Source organism: Ursus arctos, unplaced genomic scaffold (assembly GCF_023065955.2).
Source record: "Ursus arctos isolate Adak ecotype North America unplaced genomic scaffold, UrsArc2.0 scaffold_16, whole genome shotgun sequence".
NCBI classification, from domain to species: Eukaryota; Metazoa; Chordata; class Mammalia; order Carnivora; family Ursidae; genus Ursus; species Ursus arctos.
In genome coordinates, this window is record NW_026622830.1 from 27,495,758 (window position 1) to 27,519,036 (window position 23,279).

The window sequence follows — 23,279 nt, forward strand, 5'->3', positions numbered from 1 at the left end:
CATGTGAAGAGCTTCTCTGGGGAATATAGATAACTTAAAAGCGGAAATAGCAGGTTATGGAGTATGTGAATGTTCAAGTTCAAATTTTCCAAACTGTTTTCCAAAGTACCAGTGCCAATTTTTACATACCTATCAGCAACATAAGACGGAGCCAGGCGCCTCTTTATCTTTTCTTTCGGAGTAGGGGCAAAGTGGGATCTCGGTGTGGTTTTGCTCTGGCTTTTCCTGATTACTAATGAGATTGGACATCTCTTCATATGTTTTTTGGCCATAAATGTTTCTTTTAATCCCATTTTAATGATGGAGCTGTGAAGGTGTCATACCAGTTTGGGTGCCCACCATGGGCTTTCCTTGAGGAGTCGGGAAGGGGCCTTCAGAATCACGCGTTTGTGTTTCTCCCTGGGTAGGAACTTGTTTTGTCTCTACTGGGTTTCTTGCTCATGAACTTCATGCCCAGAATCCCCAGAGAAGCTTCTTTCCTTCATACCTCTCACTACTGACCCTCCTGGTCCAGGCTCTCCCTTTCTCTGGGGGCTGCAGGAGACAGCGAGGGACAGCCGGTGCAGGCCAGGTCTCAGAAGGCTGGTGAGGCGGGAGAAGCTTTGGTAGTGGCTGCAGACTTCATGGCCAGGGCCTCTCCTGGATCAGTCCTCCTAAATAAAACAGGAGGGGACTGAGGGTCCTGTGTCACTGAGGAGGGCCTTGCCGTGTCCGTGACCTGCAGGGGAAGCAGGAAGCTGGGACAAAGCCCTTGTTCTCAGACTTCTCCTCACAAGACCACCTCAGGAGTGTTGTCTCCATATTAACTCTCCCTCCTTCAGTGCTCCCCCTGCCCAGACCCGGGGAGCCTGCATGTTTGTGTGCCTTCAGCCTGGAGCTGTGAGGGGCAGAGGAGCAGGCTGAAGGGATGGGGGTGCGGCTCTTAGGGACACTCTGGATTCCATGTGCCTTCAAGGTCAGTGTGAAATGGGAACGCTGCGTGGCTTCTCCTCATAGGGCCGCCTGTTGGCCTGGAGTCTCCCCACCCCCCGGAGGGAAGCCCAACCCCTATCTGAGGTCCCCCTTACTTGGAAGGGACTCTTCTCTTGAGGACATAGATGATGCCGAGTGCCATCAGGGGAAACAATTTCCAGCCAAGCAGGATGAGGATTCCAGACAGGGAGCTGGATGCTCTGGCATCTGGAAAGATACCAGGATGAACGTGGCTTCCGGCTCCCACCATGCAACCCCTGGGCAGGCCCAGCCTTACCCCAGACTCAGGTACCAAGGCTACACCTTGGACTGAGAGGGAATCCCCGCACCTCTCTAAGCCTCAGTCTCCTCATCTTTAAAATGGGGAAGATAACATACACCTTAGAACGTTTCTGTATCAAATGAGAACACCCATACAGGGTACCTAATAGGCACTCAGTAATTGTTGACTCTGAACGGCTTTTGAGAGGGTGGGTGGCAATGGGGGCAGATAATTCGTGTGAACTTAGTTATTCCCTGGAAGAGCTGGTGCCGTCCGTGGGGGCGTGGTCAGGATCCAGCTGCGTGACGAAGGCCGCGCTTACTGCTCTTTGGTCCCTAACCCAACACACTCTGCAGAGGTTGCTCTAATTGCTGTCCCATTTTACAGATGAAGGAACTGAGGTACAGAAAGGGGAAGTGACTCCCTCCAGGTCACACATGCCAACATGGCAGAGCCAGCATGGGAACCTGGCGTGTCTGTGTCCAGGTCTGCACCTTGAACTGCTTGGTTATTCCTCCCCGCTACTCACCCAAACACGCTGGCTCTTCTCTGAGCTCACTCAGGGGCACGCTGGCCTGGAGCAGGGGCTGGGCCCCTTGCTGCACTTGGCAGGTGAACTGCGTTTTGTCCCCTGAGGTGTTAACCAGGATATGGCCGTCTTCGTTGAACGTGCCGTCTGGGTTCCTGGTGCGGGCGGGAGCCTCACAGGCCTTAGAGCATCCGTTCATCTCTAGCCAGGTGATTTGTATGACTTCGGGGTAGAACCTTTGCACGTGGCAGGTGAGGATGGCCAGCTGGAGGCTTGGGACCCGGTGTGCCAATATAGTCACTGTGGGTATAACTGAAACAATAGCCCTTCCTTTGTTCTTTCCTTCGCTCAAGCAAAGGACGCTCAAGGAGCATCCTTACCTTTCTAGGCACTGCCCTTGGTTATTGGGATAGAGCAGTGAGCAAGACAGAGTCCCTGCCTCACAGAGCTCCTCTTCTGGTGGGGAGGACAGGGAGGAGAAAAGCGGTCACGTGATCCTTGTAGGGGTTCTGGGAACCTACACGGGGGCACATGACCTGGTCTGGAGATGGGGCAGGGTAAGGAAGAGTTTCTGGAAGAAGTGACCCTTCAGCAGAAGTATGGAAGATAAATAGGAGTTAACTATTTGTGGCAGATCGTGTTTTCCCAGAAATGGCCACAGCAAGTCCCCAGATGTCTCCCAGAACCTTGCCACTTCCCACCAGAAGGGGAGTCTACTTCTGCTCTGGAACCTGGGTGGGCCCTGCCTGATGAGGAGGGTATAGCAGAGGTGACAGTGTGACTTCTAAGGTTGGTCGTCAAAGCTGATGTGACTTCTCCTTGGGACTCTTGGGACATTCACTTTTGGGACACAGCCACCAAGCTACAAGGATGCTCAAACTAGCCCATGTGGAAAGACGATCAGGAGAGGCCAATGTCAAGAAGAACTGAAGCCCCAAGCCCAGAGCCAGCACCAAGGGCCAGACATGTTAGTGAGGCAGCTTGGTGACGATCTCAGCCTTGGAATCATTTAGGTGAGGTCCCAGACACCATGGAGCAGAGACCGGCCATCCCTGCCGGGCTGTCTCCAAATTCCTGCCCTACAGAACATGTGAGCATAATAATTTGGGAGATTTGGAGTAAGCTGAGAGCATTGGAATATGTTTGGGGAAAATTTGTTATGTAGTCCTGGTAACTGGAACATCAGGCGAGGGTTTGGTGGAGGGCCAGAGGAAGGAAGGCTCTGGGAGAGCCTGGGTGTAGGGAGGTGCACCTCAGGCAGAGGGAAGGGCATGGGCAGAGGCCCTGAGGCGAAGCCTAGCGTGTCCTAGGACAGAAGGATGATCAGAGTGAGTGAGGGGGAGGGGGGATCACGGGGGAGAGGAAGCCAAATTCACAGCCAGTGGCGGTGAGCGCTGTCTGCCTTTACTGGTGCTGCACTTACTCCTGGGGACGCATAATGACATCCTAAGGCGTCCATTCTTCGGTAGTTTAATACAATCAGTTTCCAGATCCTGAGCCCTCATAGGATTCTTTCCTGAAATTGATCTGCCTGAGAATGCCTACTCCTGTCTCCCGCTCCTCAGTCCTTCTCCCAGCATGACAGAGGGAAGGCCTTCCTCCCACACGTCCCGAATCCAGCTGTGGGGCAGTGCCCTTGCTGTAAAGACTCTGGGACACAAAATAAAAGGACGGTTCAAAATCCTGCTGGCCGGAAAGCCTACTTTAATCAAAGCGTCATAACCTCCCCCATCTAGCTCACTGAGCTGCGTTTCTGGTAACATTTTAGTGGTTATTTTAACAATTGTTTATCAGAATTTTTTGGATATATAGATTGTTTGGATCAATTGTGTAATTCACCAAAAGAATTTTTTTAACACTTAGAGCCTATGGTCATAAGAAAAAGTTTTGAAAATTCAATATATATATATATTATATATAATATTAATCATATTAATATTATATATATGGTTATGTTATAATGTATTATAATACATATATATAAATAAATTATGTTATTTGTTATATATAAAATTCAATATATATATATTTATGGTAGTTCTCTGTTTTCTCATAGTTCTCTATGATATGTGTGATGATGTGGTCAATAAGGACTTTCAAATATAAAATATATTTACAGTAGGATAAAGTTCTCCCCAGGAATTAGAGTGGAAATACAAATTTAGGAAGAAAAAGGAACGTTATAAAATTTCTGATTATTAAAGAAGAGCTTATTTATGTCTGTCGTAATGGATGATGGTGGAAATCAAATCAACATGACTTTACTTTTCCGTTGAACATTTCAGAGAGATGTAACATTTGTAATATTCCAGGGGTTCTGCCCCGTGCAACTATTTAAGTCTGTGATGAACAATTCTGGATGTTAACTTTAAAATATATGGGGAACTACATAGTTCTTCATAATTATCTCAGGGCTATATGAACAAAAATGTTTGAAGATTGCTATCGAATGCCCTGATAAGGATTTTATTTTGTTTTATTTTTATAAGAGCAGTGGTGAGCCACCGAAGGGTTTTAAGGAAAGGAGAGACAAGACTTGGCTTCCTTTATAAAACGTCTTTGACTGCTGGGAATTTGGGGGCTGCACTGTTGAGGGTGATGGTGGATATGAGAGAAGGGGCTGTGGCGTCCAGGTGAGAGATGATGTTGACTTGAACTTGGGGATGAACCTGGGCAGTGACAGTAGGAAGAAATGGATGGGGTCAGAGGGATGTGAGAAGTGAATTTGATAGAACTTGGTGATGGGTTGGATAAAACAGGTCTCTGGCTTGGACAATTGGGTTGGTGGAGTGAGTGTCTGTTCATTGGTATGGGTGCCATGGAGAAGGTGCCAGGGGTTTGGAGAGAATGCAGAGAGCAGCACAATGCCCACCTCTTAGCCGACCATGACCAGAGCACCTTCCTTGGGGGAAGGGGGACCTTGCCTTGCTCTGGTATCTCTGTGTGGGCACTTCTTACAGGAAGGAGGTCTTACATGGTCATCCAAGAGGTGTATTACTGGGTTCAAATTCCAGCTCATGAACTTAAGAGCCGGGTGACCTTGGACAAGTCATTGCACCTCTTTGAGCCTTGATTTCCTCATCTGCATGAAGCACGGACACATAGCTTCTTTGGGATGCTCTAGGTGGAGGCTAGCATTCCATTTCCAAGCTGAAACCCTCTTGTGGTATAAGGGCAGACTACTATTTAGGGAGGGAGGCATTTCCGAGATGAGGAGCTAAACTCTTTACCTTGGTACCACAAATTATCTCCAGTGGGGAGGGGGCTTGTTGTGGGGATTGTGATGCTGTTAATGGGTTTTCCTTTGCTTTGCTCTGGAAGGAGCACTGGGGCTCTGGAGCCCTGGAAGGGAAGTGCCCATCCGCAGGAGGTGAATGGGTCTCTGCCCTCTGAGGTTGCTGGGGGCTGGTGGCTGAGGAGAGTGCAGACCCCTTGGGGACACCCTTGCGAAGGCCAGGCTGTGGACTTTCAGAGCAGGGAGGGTGATTTCCTTCCTTCCCCTGTCCTTCCATATTGAACACTACAGTAACGGCTTCATCTTTATGCAGTCAGAGCAGGGACGGCAGGGGCATAGTCTTGCATTGTCCCCCACGTTGTCCCCTCCCCTGATGTTGGGGTGGGTTTAAGAAGCATGTTTCAAATGCAACGACTGGCAGCAAAGCAACGGCGGCGAGGTGGTTTGCACAACGGTGTTAGGAGTTCACGTGGACTGTGCAAGAGGGAGAAACTTCCTTGTTGTGGCTTGAAGCCCTGTGTGGTCTGGTCCCTGCCCCTCTCTTTCCAGCCTCCTCCTCCATGCACCCTTCTTCTCACTAAGTCCTGAGCACATGGACCTCCTCCTCCCCTCTGCTGCTCAAACATGTCTCGCTCCCTGACCCCGTCACAGGGCCTTTGCATACCCTGTTTCTTCTTACTGGAATATTCCACTTTTTCCTTGGCTGATCCCCTTTCATCTTTCATGCCATGGCTCAAACATCACTTCTCCAAAATGGCATTTCCTCAGTAAACTACATTTCTCCAGTTTTCATCTATTTTAATACTCAGTTCTTTTCTCTTATAGCACATGTTATAAGTTCGAACCATGGGGGGTGCCTGGGTGGCTGAGTGGTTAAGCGTCTGACTCTTGGTTTTGGCTCAGGTCACGATCTCAGGGTCATGAGATTGAGCCCTGCATTGGGCTCCGTGCTCGGCGGGGAGTCTGCTTGGGATCTCTCTCTCTCTCCCTCTCCCTCTGCTCCTCCTCCCCGCACTCTCTCTCTCAAATAAATAAATCCTTTTAAAAAAGTTAGAGCTGCATAGTTTTTGCATCTTGTTGATGGGGCATATGTGACTGAGCTCAGTGGAGCAGAATCAGGTCTGTTCTGTTTACCACGGAATCCCCAGCACCTAGAATAAGCTGCCACGTAGCACTTATTGAATGAATGAATGAATGAACTTCCACTTCCCATATACAAGAGAGTGAAGGGAGCTCTGAAAGAGAAGGACCCGACCATGGCATCTTGTAAGAAGAGGATGGTCGGATAAAATAGGGAACCTCGTACCCATCTCACACGGGGTTTGGTGAAGAATAAATGGGAGGATGCCGGTGAAAGGCTCCAAACAGGGAACCGGTGGTGGTCACCAAGTGTTGGCCATTTGGGTGGGTGGGGGGGCCCCTTACCTTGCAGGAATTTGGAGATGTTCACGTGCCTACTGAGGGGGCTCTGCAACATACTGTGAGCCACTTGGCAGGTGAGCTGGGAGTGGAGTGAGGATAAGTCAAGGGTCACCAGCACTGTGCTGACGATGGTGTAGGATCCAGCGTCTCTAGGCAGGAAGACCAGGGTCTGAAAGGCTGGTAACTCCACGTCATTTTCAAACCATTTCAGGTATATGTTTTTGGGAAAGAAGCCAGTTGCTGTGCAGGTGAGATTCACTCTCTGGCCTGGGCTGGCTCTGTTGGAGGGGCCAGAAATCTCTGGAAGGGAGGGCTTAGCTTTGGTCAAGGCAAAGTTGGGAGAGAAGAGAGAAAAATGAAGATGGCAAGTTACTTTCTAGTGTGATACCTGCCCTTAGGGTTCACCCAGCTAGACGTACCCCAATGTCTCATCTCCAGTTTTCTCCTCTGTGTAATTTTTATTAGGACACTTCTTTCTGTAACAGCTTGCCAGCTGACCTCACTGACTGCTTCTCAACCTTTGCCAGCAGCACTCGACACCAGACCAAGGCGATCATGTTAAAATGTGGGTCAGAATTTGTAATTCCCCCTCCCTCTCCCCCCTCCTTCCTGAGCTACATTGTTTAAGAAGTCATATAAGGTATAGAACTAAAAACATCACATCCCTTGCTTTCTCTTCTAGAAAAAAATGACAGACCAACAACTTTTAACTATTTTAGCAGATTCTTTGGACATTTCTCTCTGTGTTTCTATTTCCTTTTTTTTTTTTTTCCTTTTCTTTCCTTCCTTTCTTTTTTCTTGAGAGAGAGTGCATGAGTGTGAGCAGGGAGGGGTAGAGGGAGAAGGAAAGAGAATCTCAGGCAGGCTCCACACTCAGCGTGGAGGCTGACGTGGGCTTTGATCCCATGACCCGGAGATCATGACCTGAGCTGAGATCAAGAGTTGGATGCTTAACTGACTGGGCTACCTAGGTGCCCCCTCTCTGTGTTTCTAAATAAGATTCATATACAATTATTTATCTTCTTTTCAGTTTTATGTATTATGAAGATACCTCCTACTCTGCCTTAGCTCTTGTACACCTCCCTCCACGTGCCGTTCACGCTTCCTTTCCTTACATCCTCTTTTTTTATTTTTTAAAAGATTTTATTTATTTATTCGACAGAGAGAGAGACAGCCAGCGAGAGAGGGAACACAAGCAGGGGGAGTGGGAGAGGAAGAAGCAGGCTCCTAGCTGAGGAGCCTGATGCGGGGCTCGATCCCAGAACGCCGGGATCACGCCCTGAGCCGAAGGCAGACGCTTAACCGCTGTGCCACCCAGGCGCCCCTTCCTTACATCCTCTTATCATAGACACATCAAAATCTTTTATTTTATCAGTATTTAGCATTTATATTATTATGACCAAAAGAGCATTGTTCATAACTGGGCCATGTAATATATCATGATTACATTTCCTTTCTTGTACAGCTTTTTGTTTTCACAGTTTTTAATTGTCTTTTTTTTTTTTTTAAGTTTTATTTATTTAAGTAATCTCTACACCCAGTGTGGGGCTTGCACTCATGACCCTGAGATCAAGCATCACATGCTCTGTCAACTGAGCCAGCCCGGTGCCCCTAATTGTCTTATTCTTTTTATTTGCTTAGTTTTTATGAACCTATGACAAATTCATTCCTAAACTTTCTGCCAGATAGGTATAACTCCTTCCAGATTGTTTGATACTGCTAAGTACAGTAGTGAACTTCAGTTTAGGGTACATGAACCCCCGGGAGTGCACAAAGACTTTTCAGGGAGTATATGGGCTTGGGTTAAAAAAAAAAACCCTTTATAACACACCTTAAAAATACAAAGTACACGGTTTCCTGGGTGGTTCAGTCAGTTAAGTGTCCAACTCTTGATTTTGGCTCAGGTCATGTTCTCAGGGTCATGAGATCAAGCCCCAAGTCTGGCTCCATGCTGGGCTTGGAGCCTGTTTTCCGATTCTCTCTTCTCCCTTCCCCCACCGTCCCCCACTGCTCACACATGTTTGCTCTCTCAAAAGAAAAATACAAAGTACTCATCCTGGGACTCCACCAATTATCAACAAGTGTTTCATTTATACTTCTGCCCTCCACTTGTATTTTAAAGCAAAGCTAGACACTGTCATTTTGTTCACAAGTACCGTAGCTTGTATACCGAATAGTTAAGAATTATTTTTTAAACATAACTAGGGGACGCCTGGGTGGCTCAGTTGGTTAAGTGTCCAACTCTTGATTTCGGCTCAGGTCATGATCTCAGGGTTCTGAGATCCAGCCCCATGTTGGGTTCCATGCTAGGCATGGCGCCTGCTTAAGATTCTCTCTCTCCCTCTCCCTCTCTCCACCACCCCCTCTTGTGTTCTCTCCCTCTCCTCTCTTAAAAAAATTATTTTTAAACATAATCAAAATCCCATTATCACACTTAAAATTTAACAGTAATTCTTTTAATATTATCCAATACCTGTCAGTATTGAAATTTTCTTGCTTGTCTCACAAATATCATTTTATAATTGGTTTGTCTGAATCAGGATGCAAACAAGATCCAAATGTTACATTTTTTGCTATGTCTTTTTTTTTTTTTTTTTGAGTAGGCTCCATGCCCAATGTGGGGTTTGAACTCAGGGCCCTGAGATCAAGAGTGGAATGCGGTACTGACTGAGCCAGCCAGGCACCCCTTGCTATGTCTTTTACATCTCCTTTTCTAAAAGAGTTTCCCTTCCCTCTTATTTTTCTTAACATCTATTTATTGAAAAAACCCAAGTCTGCTGGAAAAACCTGCAGCATTTTCCATATTCTTGCTTATATTCCTGTTGTATCATTTGAAATAATCCTCTTTCCCTTGCAGTTAAATCTAAAGCATCTAGTTGGTTAGAACCAGGTTCATCATTTTGGCAAGAATGCTTCATAGGTGTTGCCAACAGCTTCCTAATGCATTACGTTAGGAGGCGTGTAGTATCTGGCTCTTTCCTTTCATGGTGTTCAGATTGACTAGTGGCTTTGGGTGTTGTCAGCTTAATCTATCTGCTGTGAAGTTCTCTACCAGCCTTTAGCCCAATGTCTTTAACGAATGTAGATAATAATGTCTAGACCCATCATTCCACCAGGGGTTGTACACTGGTGACTGACTAATGCTACCATTCCTTCTGACTCTATCAGTTGAAATTATTTTTTCCTTCCAACTATTTTTGGTTATTCTGACATATAGTTCGTATAGGAAAGGCAGGGTAAAAATGTCTTTGCTTCCTATTCTTTGGATTTCAGAACAATGAGTTCGTGCCTTAGTAGCCCCCAGAGGTGACCAATGAGGTTTCTTTTATTTTCGTATCATTATAAAATCATGGGTTTTTAACATGGATTGATAGATGTCAATCTATTTCAATTTTAATTTTATTAAAAAAATTTTTTTTATTATCTTAGTCACCATACCATACATCATTAGTTTTTGATGTTGTGTTCCATGATTTCATTGTTTGCTTGTAACACTCAGGGCTCCATGCAATACATGCCCTCTTTAATACCCTTCACCAGGCTAGCCCATCCTCTCACTCCCTCTCCCCTCTAAAACCCTCAGTTTGTTTCCCAGAGTCCATACTCTCCTCATCTCCCCATCTGACCCCCCCCACTTCATTTTTCCCTTCCTTCTCCTAATGATCTCCCTGCTATTCCTTATGTTCCACATATAAGTGAAACCATATGATAAATTGTCTTTCTCTGCTTGGCTTATTTTACTTAGCGTAATCCCTTCCAGTTCCATCCATGTTGATGCAAATGTTGGGTAATCATCCTTTCTGATGGCTGAGTAATATTCCATGTATATATGGACCACATCATCTTTATCCATTCATCTGTTGAAGGGCATCTCAGCTCCTTCCACAGTTTGGCTATTGTGGACATTGCTGCTATGAACATTGGGGTGCATATGGCCCTTCTTTTCACTACATCTGTGTCTTTGGGGTAAATACCCAGTAGTGCAATGGCTGGGTCATAGAGTAGCTCTATTTTTAACTTTTTGAGGAACCTCCACACTGTTTTCCGAAGTGGCTGTACCAACTTGATTTCCCACCAACGGTGTAAGAAGGTTCCTCTTTCTCCACATCCTCTCCAACATTTGTTGTTTCTTGCCTTGTCAATTTTAGCCATTCTGCCTGGTGTAAGGTGGTATCTCAATGTGGTTTTGATTTGAATTTCCCTGATGGCTAATGATGTTGAACATTTTTTCATGTGTCTATTAGTCATTCTTATGTCTTCATTGGAAAAGTGTCTGTTCATGTCTTCTGCCCATTTTTGGACTTGATTATTTGTTTTTTGGGTGTTGAGTTTGAGAAGTTCTTTATAGATCTTGGATACCAGCCCTTTATCTGTAGTGTCATTTGCAAATATCTTCTCCCATTCCGTGGGTTGCCTCTTGGTTTTGTTGACTGTTTCCTTTGTACTTTCTAATGCTCAAATCATCTCATCTTTGGCCAGTGGACGCCTCCTTGAAATTAGTTCCTGAGTCTTTTTATATAATTTCAGTAGACATCGATAGCTTCCTTGCTTTTCACACAACAAAATATTCATGCCCATTTTGCACATTTCCTGTCCAAGATCTGGAATCAGTCATTACCCTATGCAGCCCTGGTTGTTTTTTTGTGGAAGTGCTATTAATAGACCATAATCTATGTAGTAGTGGTGCTCATTACTACTAGCTTGTCACTGCTTCCAGGTCCTTTTGGGGACAGGGCTATGAAGTAAGTATTTTTTAAGGAGGGAGACAATGAAACAGGTTAATACTGATAGTTATAATCCAATTTTAAGAATGCAGTTTTTAGAGCCCCTGGGTGGCTCAGTTGGTTAAGTGTCTGCCTTCAGCTCAGGTCATGATCCCAGGGTCCTGGGATTGAGTCCTGCATCAGGCTCCCTGCTCGGCTGGGAGTCTGTTTCCATCTCTACCCCCTCCACCCTGCTTGTGTGCTCTCTCACGTGCTCTCTCTCTCTCAAATAAATAAGTAAAATCTTTTTTAAAAATGCAGTTTTTTTTAAAGATTTTATTTATTTATTCGACAGAGATAGAGACAGCCAGCAAGAGAGGGAACACAAGCAGGGGGAGTGGGAGAGGAAGAAGCAGGCTCATAGCAGAGGAGCCTGTGTAGGGCTCGATCCCATAACACCGGGATCACACCCTGAGCCAAAGGCAGACGCTTAACCGCTGTGCCACCCAGGCGCCCCCAAAAATGCAGCTTTTAAACCTAACTTCTTTGTTTCTTCTCTGTATCAGTCTCTCATCCTGCAAATTCCAGTTTCTGAGGACATCAAAACAATTATTTATTTGCTTTATCCTACAACACATACAATACTTATAAACACCAACACCAAATATTATTACCAAATTATTGAATAGAGTTTTGAGTTTCTTCATGGTTCTCCTTGTTCTTAGGATATGTTTCACTCAGGATATAGATACATATTATTATTTGTAACATGCATTCTCCAGTGCACATCCAGATTCCTTGAGTTTGACCACTCCAGTGCACTCAGGACTACTTCCAAATGCCCGTACATGCATGTTTTCTCCTGAATGCTTTTTCAGAAGGTTGCTTTTATGGCAGGTTGCCTGTGCACATGGAACGCTGGAAATACGGGGCATCTAACACCCTCTGAGAACAGTTGTCAATCCATGAGTGAGAGGGAGTTGGTATATAATTAGCCCAAACTCCTTTCCTTTCAAGAGGGCCACATCTGAGACACGTTCTGTATCATTTCCCATAGTTTCTCATCTGATTGAGCTCCATTTGCCCACAGTGGTGGTGGGCTTGATGACACACCCTTCACTAACTGTCTGACTTCACCACTTCCCTCCTGGGGTTCCTTGCACTCAAATAATTTGTCTCAGGATCTGCTTGGTGAATCTAAGCTAAAACCCTATGTTTCAAAGTCTCTTGAAATAATTTCTCGGGGCGCCTGGGTAGCGCAGTCGTTAAGCGTCTGCCTTCGGCTCAGGGCGTGATCCCAGCGTTCCGGGATCGAGTCCCACATCTGGCTCCTCCACTGGGAGCCTGCTTCTTCCTCTCCCTCTCCCCTGCTGTGTTCCCTCTCTCGCTGGCTGTCTCTCTATCACATAAATAAATAAAAAATCTTAAAAAAAAAAAAAAAAAAAGAAAGAATTTCTCATTATCTGGGTAAACCATCAATATATAGTTAGGCTAATTAGTTAAATTTTAGATGTAACAATCTAGATATTAGGAATTTTATACTTTTTAATTTTGTTTATTGATTATTTAAAATGTGCATATGTTTATAAAATGAAAACCTCAGGCAAAGGACAGTCCGAGAAGTCTAACTTTCATCCCTGTCCCTTCTACCCTGTTGCCTTTTTCCCCATAGGTAAATTTTTTTTCCTATTTATTTAAATTCAATTAGCCAACGTATAGTACATCATTATTTTTTTGTTGTGTGTTCAGTGATTCATTAGTTGCATATAACACCCAGTGCTCATCACATCACAGGCCTTGCTTAATGCCCATCACCCAGTTATCCCCATCCCCCAACCCACCTCCCCTTCCGCAACCTTCAGTTTGTTTCCCAGAGTCAGGAGTCTCCCATGGTTTGTCTCCCTCTCTGATTTCTTCCCATTCAGTTTTCCCTCCCTTCCCCTGTGGTCCTCTGCACTTTTATTCCTCTTTTAAAAGAATATAACCAAATGTGGATATGCTTGTATTTCCCACTCTTCTTAACTAAAAGATAGTGTGCTCCACACATTCTTCCTCACATTACTTTTCTTGTTTAATGATATCCTGTGGGTCATGCTGAAGCAAAGTGCTGACTTCTTCTCATGCCTTTTTAAAGTTACAGTACTCCAATGTGTGACTCTACCATAATTTATTTAGCAGCTTGTCTTTTATTCTTACACACAGTGTTGTAACCAAGAGCCTAACCATGAATCATCTTGCACTTATGTTAGCATATCTTTGAGATAAGTTTCTAGAAGTAAGATCGTTAGGTCACAGGGTAATGTATGTATGTATATTTAATATGTAATTTTGCTAAGTATTGCCAAATCCACTTCCTTATGACTTACATGATTTTGAATTTCTACATACAAAATATGGAAGTATCAGTTTCCCCACAGCTCCTCCAATACAGTATATTGTCAAATTTTTGGATTTTTGGCCAAGTAGATAGGTGAGAAGTTGTGTTCCAATGTAGTTTTAAATTGCATGTCCTTTTATGTGAGGGTGATTGAACATAGTCTTAGATATCTAGGAGATGTTTCTATTTCACTTTCTGTAAATCGTCTTTTCATATTTATTGCTCATAATTCTATAAAGTTGCTTGTTGTAAAATTTTAGAAGCTCTCTATATACATTAGGGGTGATTCTTCGTATTACAAGTTGCAAAATAGTGTATGCACGCACACTTCCATGCACAAGTTTCTTTTGTACAATATGATCAAATTGTCATTTTTTTCTCTTTTTGTTTCTGAATTATAGTTGGGAAGGTTTCCCCCATTTCTGGATTACAAAAGAATCCAGACATGATTGCTTCTCATACTTGCACAGTTTCATTATTTAAATATCTGATCCATGTGGAATTAATTTTGGTGTATGGTGGGAGGAACTGTTCTGGAGTTTTTATTCTGTTCCATTGGTTTGCTTAATAATGTTCCAATCGATCCACCACTATAGTGGAAGACTTCTTTCATCATGAAATTGCCTTTACTTTTTTTTTTCTTTTAGGAAATCAATTGACTATATATATGGTATTATTTCTGGAATCTGTTCTTTTTCATTGATCTATTTGTCTGTCTTTTGCTTATTTATTTTTAGTAATCTGTACACCCAGTGTGGGGTTCAAACTCATGACCCCAAAAGCCAAGAGTTGTATGCTCTTCTGACTGAGCTAGTGAGGCACCCCTCTCTACTTGTCTATCTTGATGCCAATACTACACTGTAGGATTTTTGTAGCTTTATGATAATTCTATGTTCATGAGGGATATTGGCCTCAAGTTTTTTTTTTTTTATTTTATCTGGTTTTAGTATCACAGTAATGCTGGTTTTGAGGATTGGTGGGGAAGCATCACTCTCTCTCCAATCTTCTGGAAGAATTTGTATGTAATTGTTAGCATTTCTTAAATGTTTGGTAGAGCTCCTCAGTGAAGTCATCTGAGCTTGGACTGCTTGTGGGAGGTTTTTTAAACTACAAATCCAACTTCTTTAATAAATATAGAAATAATCAGGCTATTGAGTTCTTCTGGAGTGAGCTTTGGCAGCCTGTGTCTTCCAAGGAATTTGTGCATTTCATCTAAGTTGTTGAGTTTATAGGTATAAAATTTTTCATAAAGTTTCCTTATAATCTTTTTAATATCTGTGGCAGCTGTAGGGATGTTACCTCCCTCACTCTTTCTTTCTTTTTTTTTTTAAAGATTTTATTTATTTATTTGACAGAGATAGAGACAGCCGGCGAGAGAGGGAACACAAGCAGGGGGAGCGGGAGAGGAAGAAGCAGGCTCATAGCTGAAGAGCCTGATGTGGGGCTCGATCCCATAACACCGGGATCACGCCCTGAGCTGAAGGCAGGCGCTTAACTGCTGTGCCACCCAGGCGCCCCTCACTCTTTCTTTTTAAGTTTATTTATTTATTTATTTTTAGTAATCTCCACACCCAGGGTGGGGCTCAAACTCATGGCCCTGAGATCAACGGTCACATGCTTTTTTTTTTTTTTAATATTTTATTTATTTATTAATTTTGACAGAGAGAGAGACAGCCAGCGAGAGAGGGAACACAGCAGGGGAGTGGGAGAGGAAGAAGCAGGCTCCCAGCGGAGGAGCCCGATGTGGGGCTCGATCCCAGAACGCCGGGATCACGCCCTGAGCCGAAGGCAGACGCTTAACGACTGCACCACCCAGGCACCCCCCTTACATCTTCTTCTGACTGAGCCAGCCTAGCACCCCATCTCTCAGTCTTGATATTGGCAATTTGTATACTCTTTCTTTTTTCTTGGCTGACTGTGTGGCTAGAGTTTATAAATTTTACTGATTTTCTCAAAGAACCAGCTTTTTAGTTTTATTGGTTTTCTCCTAGTTTTCCATTTTCTATTTCTGATTTCTGCTCTGTTCTTTATTATTTCCTTTCTTCTGGTTACTTTGGGCTTCACTCATTTTTCTTGTTCTAATTTTTAAGGTCACAAGTTGAAACTTTTCTTCTGTCCTAATACACGCATTTAGTGCCAAAAATTTCCCCTTCAGCCCTGTTTTGGCTGCATCCGCAAATTTGGTATGTTGTGCTTTCATGTTCATTCAGTTTAGAATATACTCTCATTTTCCTTATACTTCTTTGATAACGTGTTATTCAGAAGTGTATCATTTTGTTTCCAAATATCTGGGGATTTTCCAGAGATCATTTTGTTATTATCAATATAATTCGGATGAGAACACATCTTGTATGACTTGACTCATTTTAAATAGTCATTTAAATAGAGACAATTTATAGCCCAGGATATGATGCATCTTGGTAAATGTTCCCTTTGCATTTGAAAAGAATGTGTATTCTGCTGTTTTGGGGTGATGTGTTCTATCAATGTCAGTTAATTCAGATTGTCTAATGATGCTGTTCAGTCTTCTACATACTTAGTGATGCTCTGCCTACTTGTCTTACCGGTTATTGAAAGAGGAGTGTTGAAATCTGAAACCAGAGGTGTGGATTTGTCTCTCCGTCCTTGCTATTCTATGAGTTTTGTGTCATGTATTTTAAAGCTCTCTTCTTGGGTGAATAAACATCTAGGATTGTTATATTATCTCATTTAAAAATGCTTTAAAGATGTTTCTCCGCTATCTTTTGGCTTACATCATTTTTCAATGAGAAATTTGCTGTCAGATTTATCTTTGTTCCTTTGTATCTAATATTTCCCTTTTCTTCTGGTAGTTTTTAAGATCTTTTCTATATTACTGATTTTATGCAATTGGAGTATGATGCACTTTTTGTAGTTTTCTTCAGGTTTCTTGGGCTTGGGGTTCACTGAGATTTTTGGATCCATGGGTTCATAGTTTTCATCGTATTTGGAAAAATGCAACCATTATTTCTTCAAACACTCTTTCTGTCCCCTTCTTCCTTTCGAGTCTCTAATACATATTTAGTAGGCCTCTTATGGTTTTCCCATAACTGATTGATGCTCTATTTATCTTTTCTTAGTTTTCTACCTTTTTGTGTATACTTTTGGATAGTTTCTGTTGCTGTATTTTAAGTTCATTAATTTTTTTCAGTGTCTTATCTGCCACGAATCGCATCCAGTCTATATTTTTCATCCTAGGTGCTGCAGTTTTCATCTCTAAAAGTTCAATACAGATCTTTGAAAATATTTTTCCTGCCTCTACTTCACATATTCAGTCTTTCCTCTATCTATTTGACTATACGTAGTGTAGTTATACTAACTTTAATGTCTTTGTGTACTAATCCTGTCATCTATCTTTTCTGGCTAGGTGTCAAATGACTGATTCACATTATAAATTGTATTTTCCTGTTTCTTTCATGCTTGGTAATTTTAAACATTTTACTGCAGTATAGTTGATATACAGTGTTATATTAGTTTCAGGTGTATAACACAGTGATGCCACAATTCTATGTATTATTCTGTGCTCACCATGATACCTGTAGTCACCGTCTGTCAGCTTGGTAATTTCTTATTGCAGGCCAGAAGTTGTGAATTTTACTTTGCTTGGTGGTGGATATTTTGTAATCCTATAAATATGCTTGAACTTGTTTTGGGGCCTGGTTAAATTACCTGGAAACAGTTTGATGTTTTCGTGTGTCGTATTTAAGCTTTGCGATGCCGGACCAGAACATCATTTGGTCTAGGGCTCATTTTTTTTTTCTTTTTTCTCTTACTGAGGCAGAATCCTTCTGCATACTCTACCAGATGCCCCGTGAATTATGAGGTTTTTCACTCAGGTTGGTGGGAACAGGCACTGTTCTTGGCCTTATGTGAGCTCCAGGGATATTCTCCCTTGAGGCCATGTACAAATACTCATGTGCATGTATGTTCTCATGAACATACTCTTCAGTACTCAGCCAAATACTCAAGATCTTTGGAGTTCTCTCTCTGTCTAGCTTTCTCATATTTGGTGCTTTCCTCTGAAAACTCCAGCCACTTTGCCCTCTTTGGACTTCTAGCTCCTTCTTTCAACTGGAGGAGACCTCCGTGCTCCATCTGAGTTCTCTCCTATTGCATGGTGGCATGGAAGCTTTCTCACAGAGTAAGCTGGAGGCAACCTTGGGTTCCATGTCATTTGTCTCTCATCTCTCAGGGATCACTGTCCTTTGAACACTGTTGTGCAATGTCTTGTCAATCATTGTTTCATGTAATTTGCCCAGATTTTTTGCGGGAAAGTAAATAGAGTCCCTATCACTGTTTTGATAGAAGGTGCCCAAAGTGTTAAATTTGCTATTGTGAATGTGGTCATCTATTCCATTATATCTACTAACTGGTTTTCGTTTGCTTATATGAAAGTTATTGATTTCTGTTTATTGATTGTATAACTTGCTACATTACTAAAGTATCTTATAGTTTGTAATAGCTTAGTGTTGAGTCCATTAGGTTTTCCAGATACCATATCCTCTACAAAAAGAGATAGTTTTTCCACTTCCTTTATAATTTGTATTCTTTCTATTATTTTCTCCTTTCTGAAAGCATTGGCTAACACTTCAATATAATCTTAAAAAATACTAGAAATGGGCATGAGTTTGAAGACTAATGTTCTAGCAATTCAGTCTTTTTGAGATGTCCCTCTTAAAGCCCTCAGTGCTGTTCTGGAATGGCCTAGTGGCTATTTCTATGCCTCCTGCACAGCTCTTATCTTGGAATCTCCTGTTCCCTTTTCTGGTTCCCATTCTTACTTTTCTTTGTTTAACTTTTATCTTGCTAAAACAGAAACGGTATATTGAAAGGTAGCTCTTGGTGATGTCATGAATTCAACAGATTGGCTGGGTCTAGAATTTTAAGTTGGACATCATTTTCCTTAAGAATTTTGAAGGTACCACTCCTTGTCTTCTAGCATCTAATGCTGCCTATATGGATCTCGTGCTGATCTCATTCAAATGGTTCACATCCCACTTGCTTTTTATTTTCAATTCTTGAAAATCAGATGACCTTCTCTTTGTCTCAGAAGACTGCCTACCAGTTCCCTTTGCTTCTCCGTGGCCCTGAGTGCTAAAATTTTAATTCAAAAATTCTGTTGATGTATGTTGCCATTCTGTTCTGTTAGAGTGAGTTATCACACTCATTTTTTTTTTTTTCAGAGAAAACAACATGATCATTAAGTCATAAGTATGAGCCGGCCTGAACTAACTGCTCTGCTTCCCAGGCTTCCCTGTAGGGATGCTGTTTAGAGTCTTGTGGGCTTTGTCTTCAGCCATGATTCTATCAGCCAGGACCAAATCCAAAAATATACAGGTTTTAAAGACTCCAGGGCAAATTTTAAGAAATATATGGATTACATAGTCCACATCCCCAAATGTGATTATTATAATTTTCTGCTTCAATAATTCTTTCATTCTTTGTTTCTGTGACTCTATCGTTCCATGCCTTTAAGATTGTGTTTTTAAGTCTGATTGGTTTTTTAAAAATTATGTTATGTTAGTCACCATACAGTTCATCATTAGCTTTTGATGTAGTGTTCTATGATTCATTGCTTGCGTATAACACCCAGTGCTCCATGCAATATGTGCCCTTCTTAATACCTGATTGTTTTTAATATCCTGAATAGTGACGATATACACTAATTCAATAATTATGTTATGGGTGCGCTTCTATAAATGTAAGATGTAAATGTAAAACAAGTGTTTTTACATTAATAAACTCATTTACGTTTGTACTCCTCACAACAAATCTATGAGGCGAGTACTGTTATTATCCCTATCTTACAGATGAGGAAAGGGAGGCACAGAGAATTTAAGAAAGTCACTGAAGTCACACAGCTTGAAAATGGCAGAATTAGAAGTTGAATCCAGGCCATGTGGCCTGGTGTCTGTAATTTTACTGTGCTTTCCGGTCTGTTTTGTGGCTTTTGAAAATGTGAGATTCTAAAGGGTAGGACTCTGTTGCTAGGGGCCCTGGGATTATATTTCACTCCGCTCCTGTGCTGTGATTTCCCACTATCCCCATCTTCTATCCTCAACTTTAACACAAGCGCTGACAAAGGGGGAGCCTTGGGCTGAGAGCCTGGAGCTTGTGGTTTGTCTTAGAACAACAGGCTGGGTTTTCAGGGATCTGGACTTACCAGGTACAAACATCCTGGTGCCTGGTCCAGACTTCAACTCCACATCAGGGCTGCCTCTCTGGAACTTCACACAGTAGTAGGTACCGGCGTCTGCTGGGGTGATGTTACTGATGCGGATGGAGAAGTCCATGTTGTTTCTCTTTGTGGCGTCTGAAACATTTGTTACTCGAGGGTAGTGGCCTCCTCTGAAATTGTAGACTGACTCCCGGGCTGGCCCTGTGCCCCGGAACCACGCAACCGGCCCAATGGGGAGCAGAGAGGTCATGGTGCAGCGCAGAGTGGCTGTCTGTCCGGCTGCGACAGACACTGACTTGTCAGGCTGGACCACCTGCAGCTCCTGCTCTCCTGCCGCACCTGGAGGGAAACGCAAGTCAGCACCAGGTGTCCCCTGCCTGGCCCCGGGGACCTCTCTTACGGCTTTGTTGTGAGACTGAAACTGGAAACCGTTGAAAAACACTCAGGACTGTGCCTGAAGGGCCTGGAGTGTGTGGACTGGGAGTCAGGCTGCTGTGGGCTCAAGGCCCAACTCCTGCTCGGACAAGCCTGCTGCTCTTTGGGGGATGCCCCTCCGTCCTTTGCTTTCGGTGGTTTCCTCTGTCAAGCAGGATGGATCAAAACTTTCCCCATCAGTGCCGTGAATTTTCAAGGAAGACGTGGGTTGTCAAGGACATGGAGTGAGTGCTGTAATGGCCAGAATCAGCAGGACCATTTTTATGTGTTCGTATCTGCATTCACTAAACCCTAGAAGGATTTGACAGCGAGTTTCCATAGGCACTTCCGTGTACCAGGCATCACTCTAAGCACTTAAATACATTAACTGACTCATTCAGTTCCCACCACTGCTCTGTGAGAAAGGCATTATTAGTCATCCCTGCTTCCAGACAAGAAAATGGAGGCACAGAGAAACTCATAACTTGTTCCAAGCCAAATATAGGGTATAAGTGATGAACTTGGATTTGAACTCTGGCAGATCCGTTTCAAAAAATATCTGTGCCTTTAACCACTTTCCTGGTTAGCCTCTCAACTGAGAGGGTGCTGGGGAGGAGGAGGGGCACTTCACCTGTCTGCGGGGTCTGGGGTCAGCCTGGGGAGAAAGGAGCCGGATTAACCCCCAATCAAGAATATAATTTTAGAATGCTGAGATTTGGGGAGACTTAAGAGTCTACATAGTACCACTTAGCAGTTTTCTAATCGCTCAGCATGGCATATGGAGTATGTGATCTATCTACCTATCTACCTACCTGTCATCATCTCCACCTTAATTAGGGCAGCTCTGACTCCCAGGTCCTAGGGTTTTCAGCAGGACTCAGAGGCTGCACCCCCACCTCCTCCCTCAACGTGGCCCCAGGTCCTGCAAGTCAAGCCACACGGATCATGGAGGCTTCACAGGTGACAGAAGTGTGGGAAATGAGGTGGGACTGGGACCCCCCCCCCCCCCCCCCGCCTGCACTGAGAAATGCCTGGTGGGGTAAATCCTGTCTGGACCTGAGTGGGCGAGGAAGGGACCCCTCCGAGTAATAAGCATTCTGGGGGGATTTGTTGTAAAAGAAAACATTTAGAGACATGTCTTCAAGAGGAAGCCGCAGTGGAGAAAGAGAGCCTGGGACCGAGATCCATCCACCCCGCTGCCAATGGGGAAGCGGTACCTCGGCCGCAGCACTCGCGTGAGCATCCTCGCACAGTGCTCCCCGAGGGCAGCACTCACCTGTGAGGCCCAGCAGCAGAGGCAGCAGCAGGGAGGGCCGAGGCAGGCGGGGTGCGGTGGCAGGTGCGGGCATCGTGGTGGCCCGGAGCCCGCTCTGTCTGAATGTCGTCCTGGAGAGGCCTCGGGACGCCACTCTGCGACGAGAGGGGAAGCCTTGTGTCCCTCGCGGAAGAGGAAGTGACAGTGATGGGTGGAATGAGCTGTGGGGTTTTCACAGTTTCTACTTCTAGATTGTGAAATAAGAGTCAGACTCCGCTACGAAATTATCGAGAGAAGGCTCCCAAGATGCTTGGACAGTTGCAGCAGACCCCCTCCCCCCTTTAGGGCCAGGGCTGTGTCCCTTGGCCCCCCTGGTCCATGTCAGAGGCCCTGCTGGCCCTTCCTCTTAGAGCAGAGGGTGTTTTCCGTCTTTGGGAACAGGGCAACACCGTGGGCTCCGATGCACTGCCCAGCTGTCCGGGAGGAAGGCTCCTGGGAAGCGGGCCTCCAGGGAAGGGGGGCCCTGTTTTCCCCACCCCGGAGGGGTCAGTGGTAAACATGAGCCGTGTCGGATGGGCGCCCTGGCTTTGAGAGTACACTTGCAGGGGAAGGGGCTTCAGGTGAGCCAAGAGCTAGGTCTTCGGAGGGCGAGGATGGCTTCTGGTGTAGAGGGCGGAGAAGGGACGTTAGCATGCTTATCCTTCAGGGACAACAACACACCCCAGGCCCAGGAGGAGGAGGGGTGCCTCTTCTGTTTCCCCGGCCCTGGGCCCAGCTCTGGGCAGAGGGAGTGCATGAGGAGAAACCCCACATCAAAAATGCACCCCCTCTTTTCTCGTGAGCAGCAACGGCCAGCACTCAGGATTGTGTCCAGAGCCTGAGAAGCTGTGAGCTCTTCACTTCTGTAGGACCCTGCCTTCTGTGACTTAGTTTCCCCACTGCTCCCAGCCCTTGCCTCCATCCCAGCAGCTGACTGTATGTTGGTGATGTGAAGTGGCAGAACCAAAGCGGGGGGGTCAGAGATGGGATTAGATTGTTCTTTCATAAAACACATCCTCTTACCCTGAGGTGCCGTTAGTATTCTAGTTTTTTATTTTGTCCTCCCTGAGAGAGCTTGACTGTAGGACCCTTGACAAGGCACCGGCCAGAGTGTTCCTTTTGGCTCCATTATTCCAACCCACTTCCTCTTTTCAGTGGTGACAGACTGTATTTTGCAGAGCTGACTGCAGCAATACTCTTCCTCATGCCGCTTGACATGCCTCCCATTGAGAAGTGGGTAAATATTCCCTCCCCCTGGGCGGGCTTGTGAGAACACATGGTATGAGGTAACTTCCAAGGCTAGACCATAGAACTTCCCTGTACTTCTACCCTGCTCTCCTGGGATGCTCCTTTTTGGCATCTTGTTGCCAGGCTAGGAGGAAGCCCAAACTGGCACAAACACAGACCACACCGTAGGGATGCATGTAGGAATTCTACTGAAAGCCTAGCTAAGGGTCCAGCCAGGTGCCAGCATCAATCATTAGACATGTAAATAAAAAAAGCTTCTGGATGGTTCCAGACCCTACAAGTTGTCACCCCTAGCTGAGCACCCAGACATCATACAGAGGCGACGAGCCATTCTTGTGCCCTGTCTGAATTTCTGACCCCGGTATCACTGATCATAATGAAGTGGCTGTTGGGGCACCTGGGTGGCTCAGTCGGTTAAGCATCTACTTTCAGCTTTGGTCATGATTCCAGGGTCCTGGGATCAAGCCCCACATTGGGCTTTCTGCTCAGTGGAGAGCCTGCTTCTCCCTCTCTCTCTCCTTCTGTGTCTTTCCCCGCTCGTGCTCACTCTCTCTCTCAAATAAATAAATAAAATCTTCAAAAAAATAATGAAATGGTTGTTTGCTACCCTAAGTTTTGGAGTGTTTT

At 44.4% G+C, this 23,279-nt stretch overlaps 1 protein-coding gene across 1 annotated transcript; it reads right to left on the reverse strand.

Annotated features, from left to right (window-relative positions):
• Positions 1 to 260: 260 nt before the first annotated feature.
• LOC113258421 (signal-regulatory protein beta-1-like) lies at positions 261 to 21,534 on the reverse strand. Its single transcript, XM_048222108.2, has 6 exons — positions 21,387 to 21,534; positions 19,682 to 20,035; positions 6,424 to 6,738; positions 1,764 to 2,075; positions 1,068 to 1,179; positions 261 to 653 (listed from the first exon to the last, which is right to left on the reverse strand). Exons 1-6 carry the CDS (start codon positions 21,457 to 21,459, stop codon positions 575 to 577), a joined length of 1,245 nt encoding a protein of 414 aa, XP_048078065.2. The 5' UTR covers positions 21,460 to 21,534; the 3' UTR covers positions 261 to 574.
• Positions 21,535 to 23,279: the final 1,745 nt, after the last annotated feature.

Coding starts and splice junctions, on each gene's coding strand:
- LOC113258421 (XM_048222108.2), bottom strand. CDS start 21,459: ATGCCCGCACCTGCCACCGCACCCCGCCTGCCTCGGCCCTCCCTGCTG. Junction 2,076..6,423: donor CATCTCCAAATTCCTGCAAG/GTAAGGGGCCCC, acceptor CTATTGTTTCAG/TTATACCCACAGTGACTATA. Junction 654..1,067: donor AAGAGAAGAGTCCCTTCCAA/GTAAGGGGGACC, acceptor TGTTTTATTTAG/GAGGACTGATCCAGGAGAGG.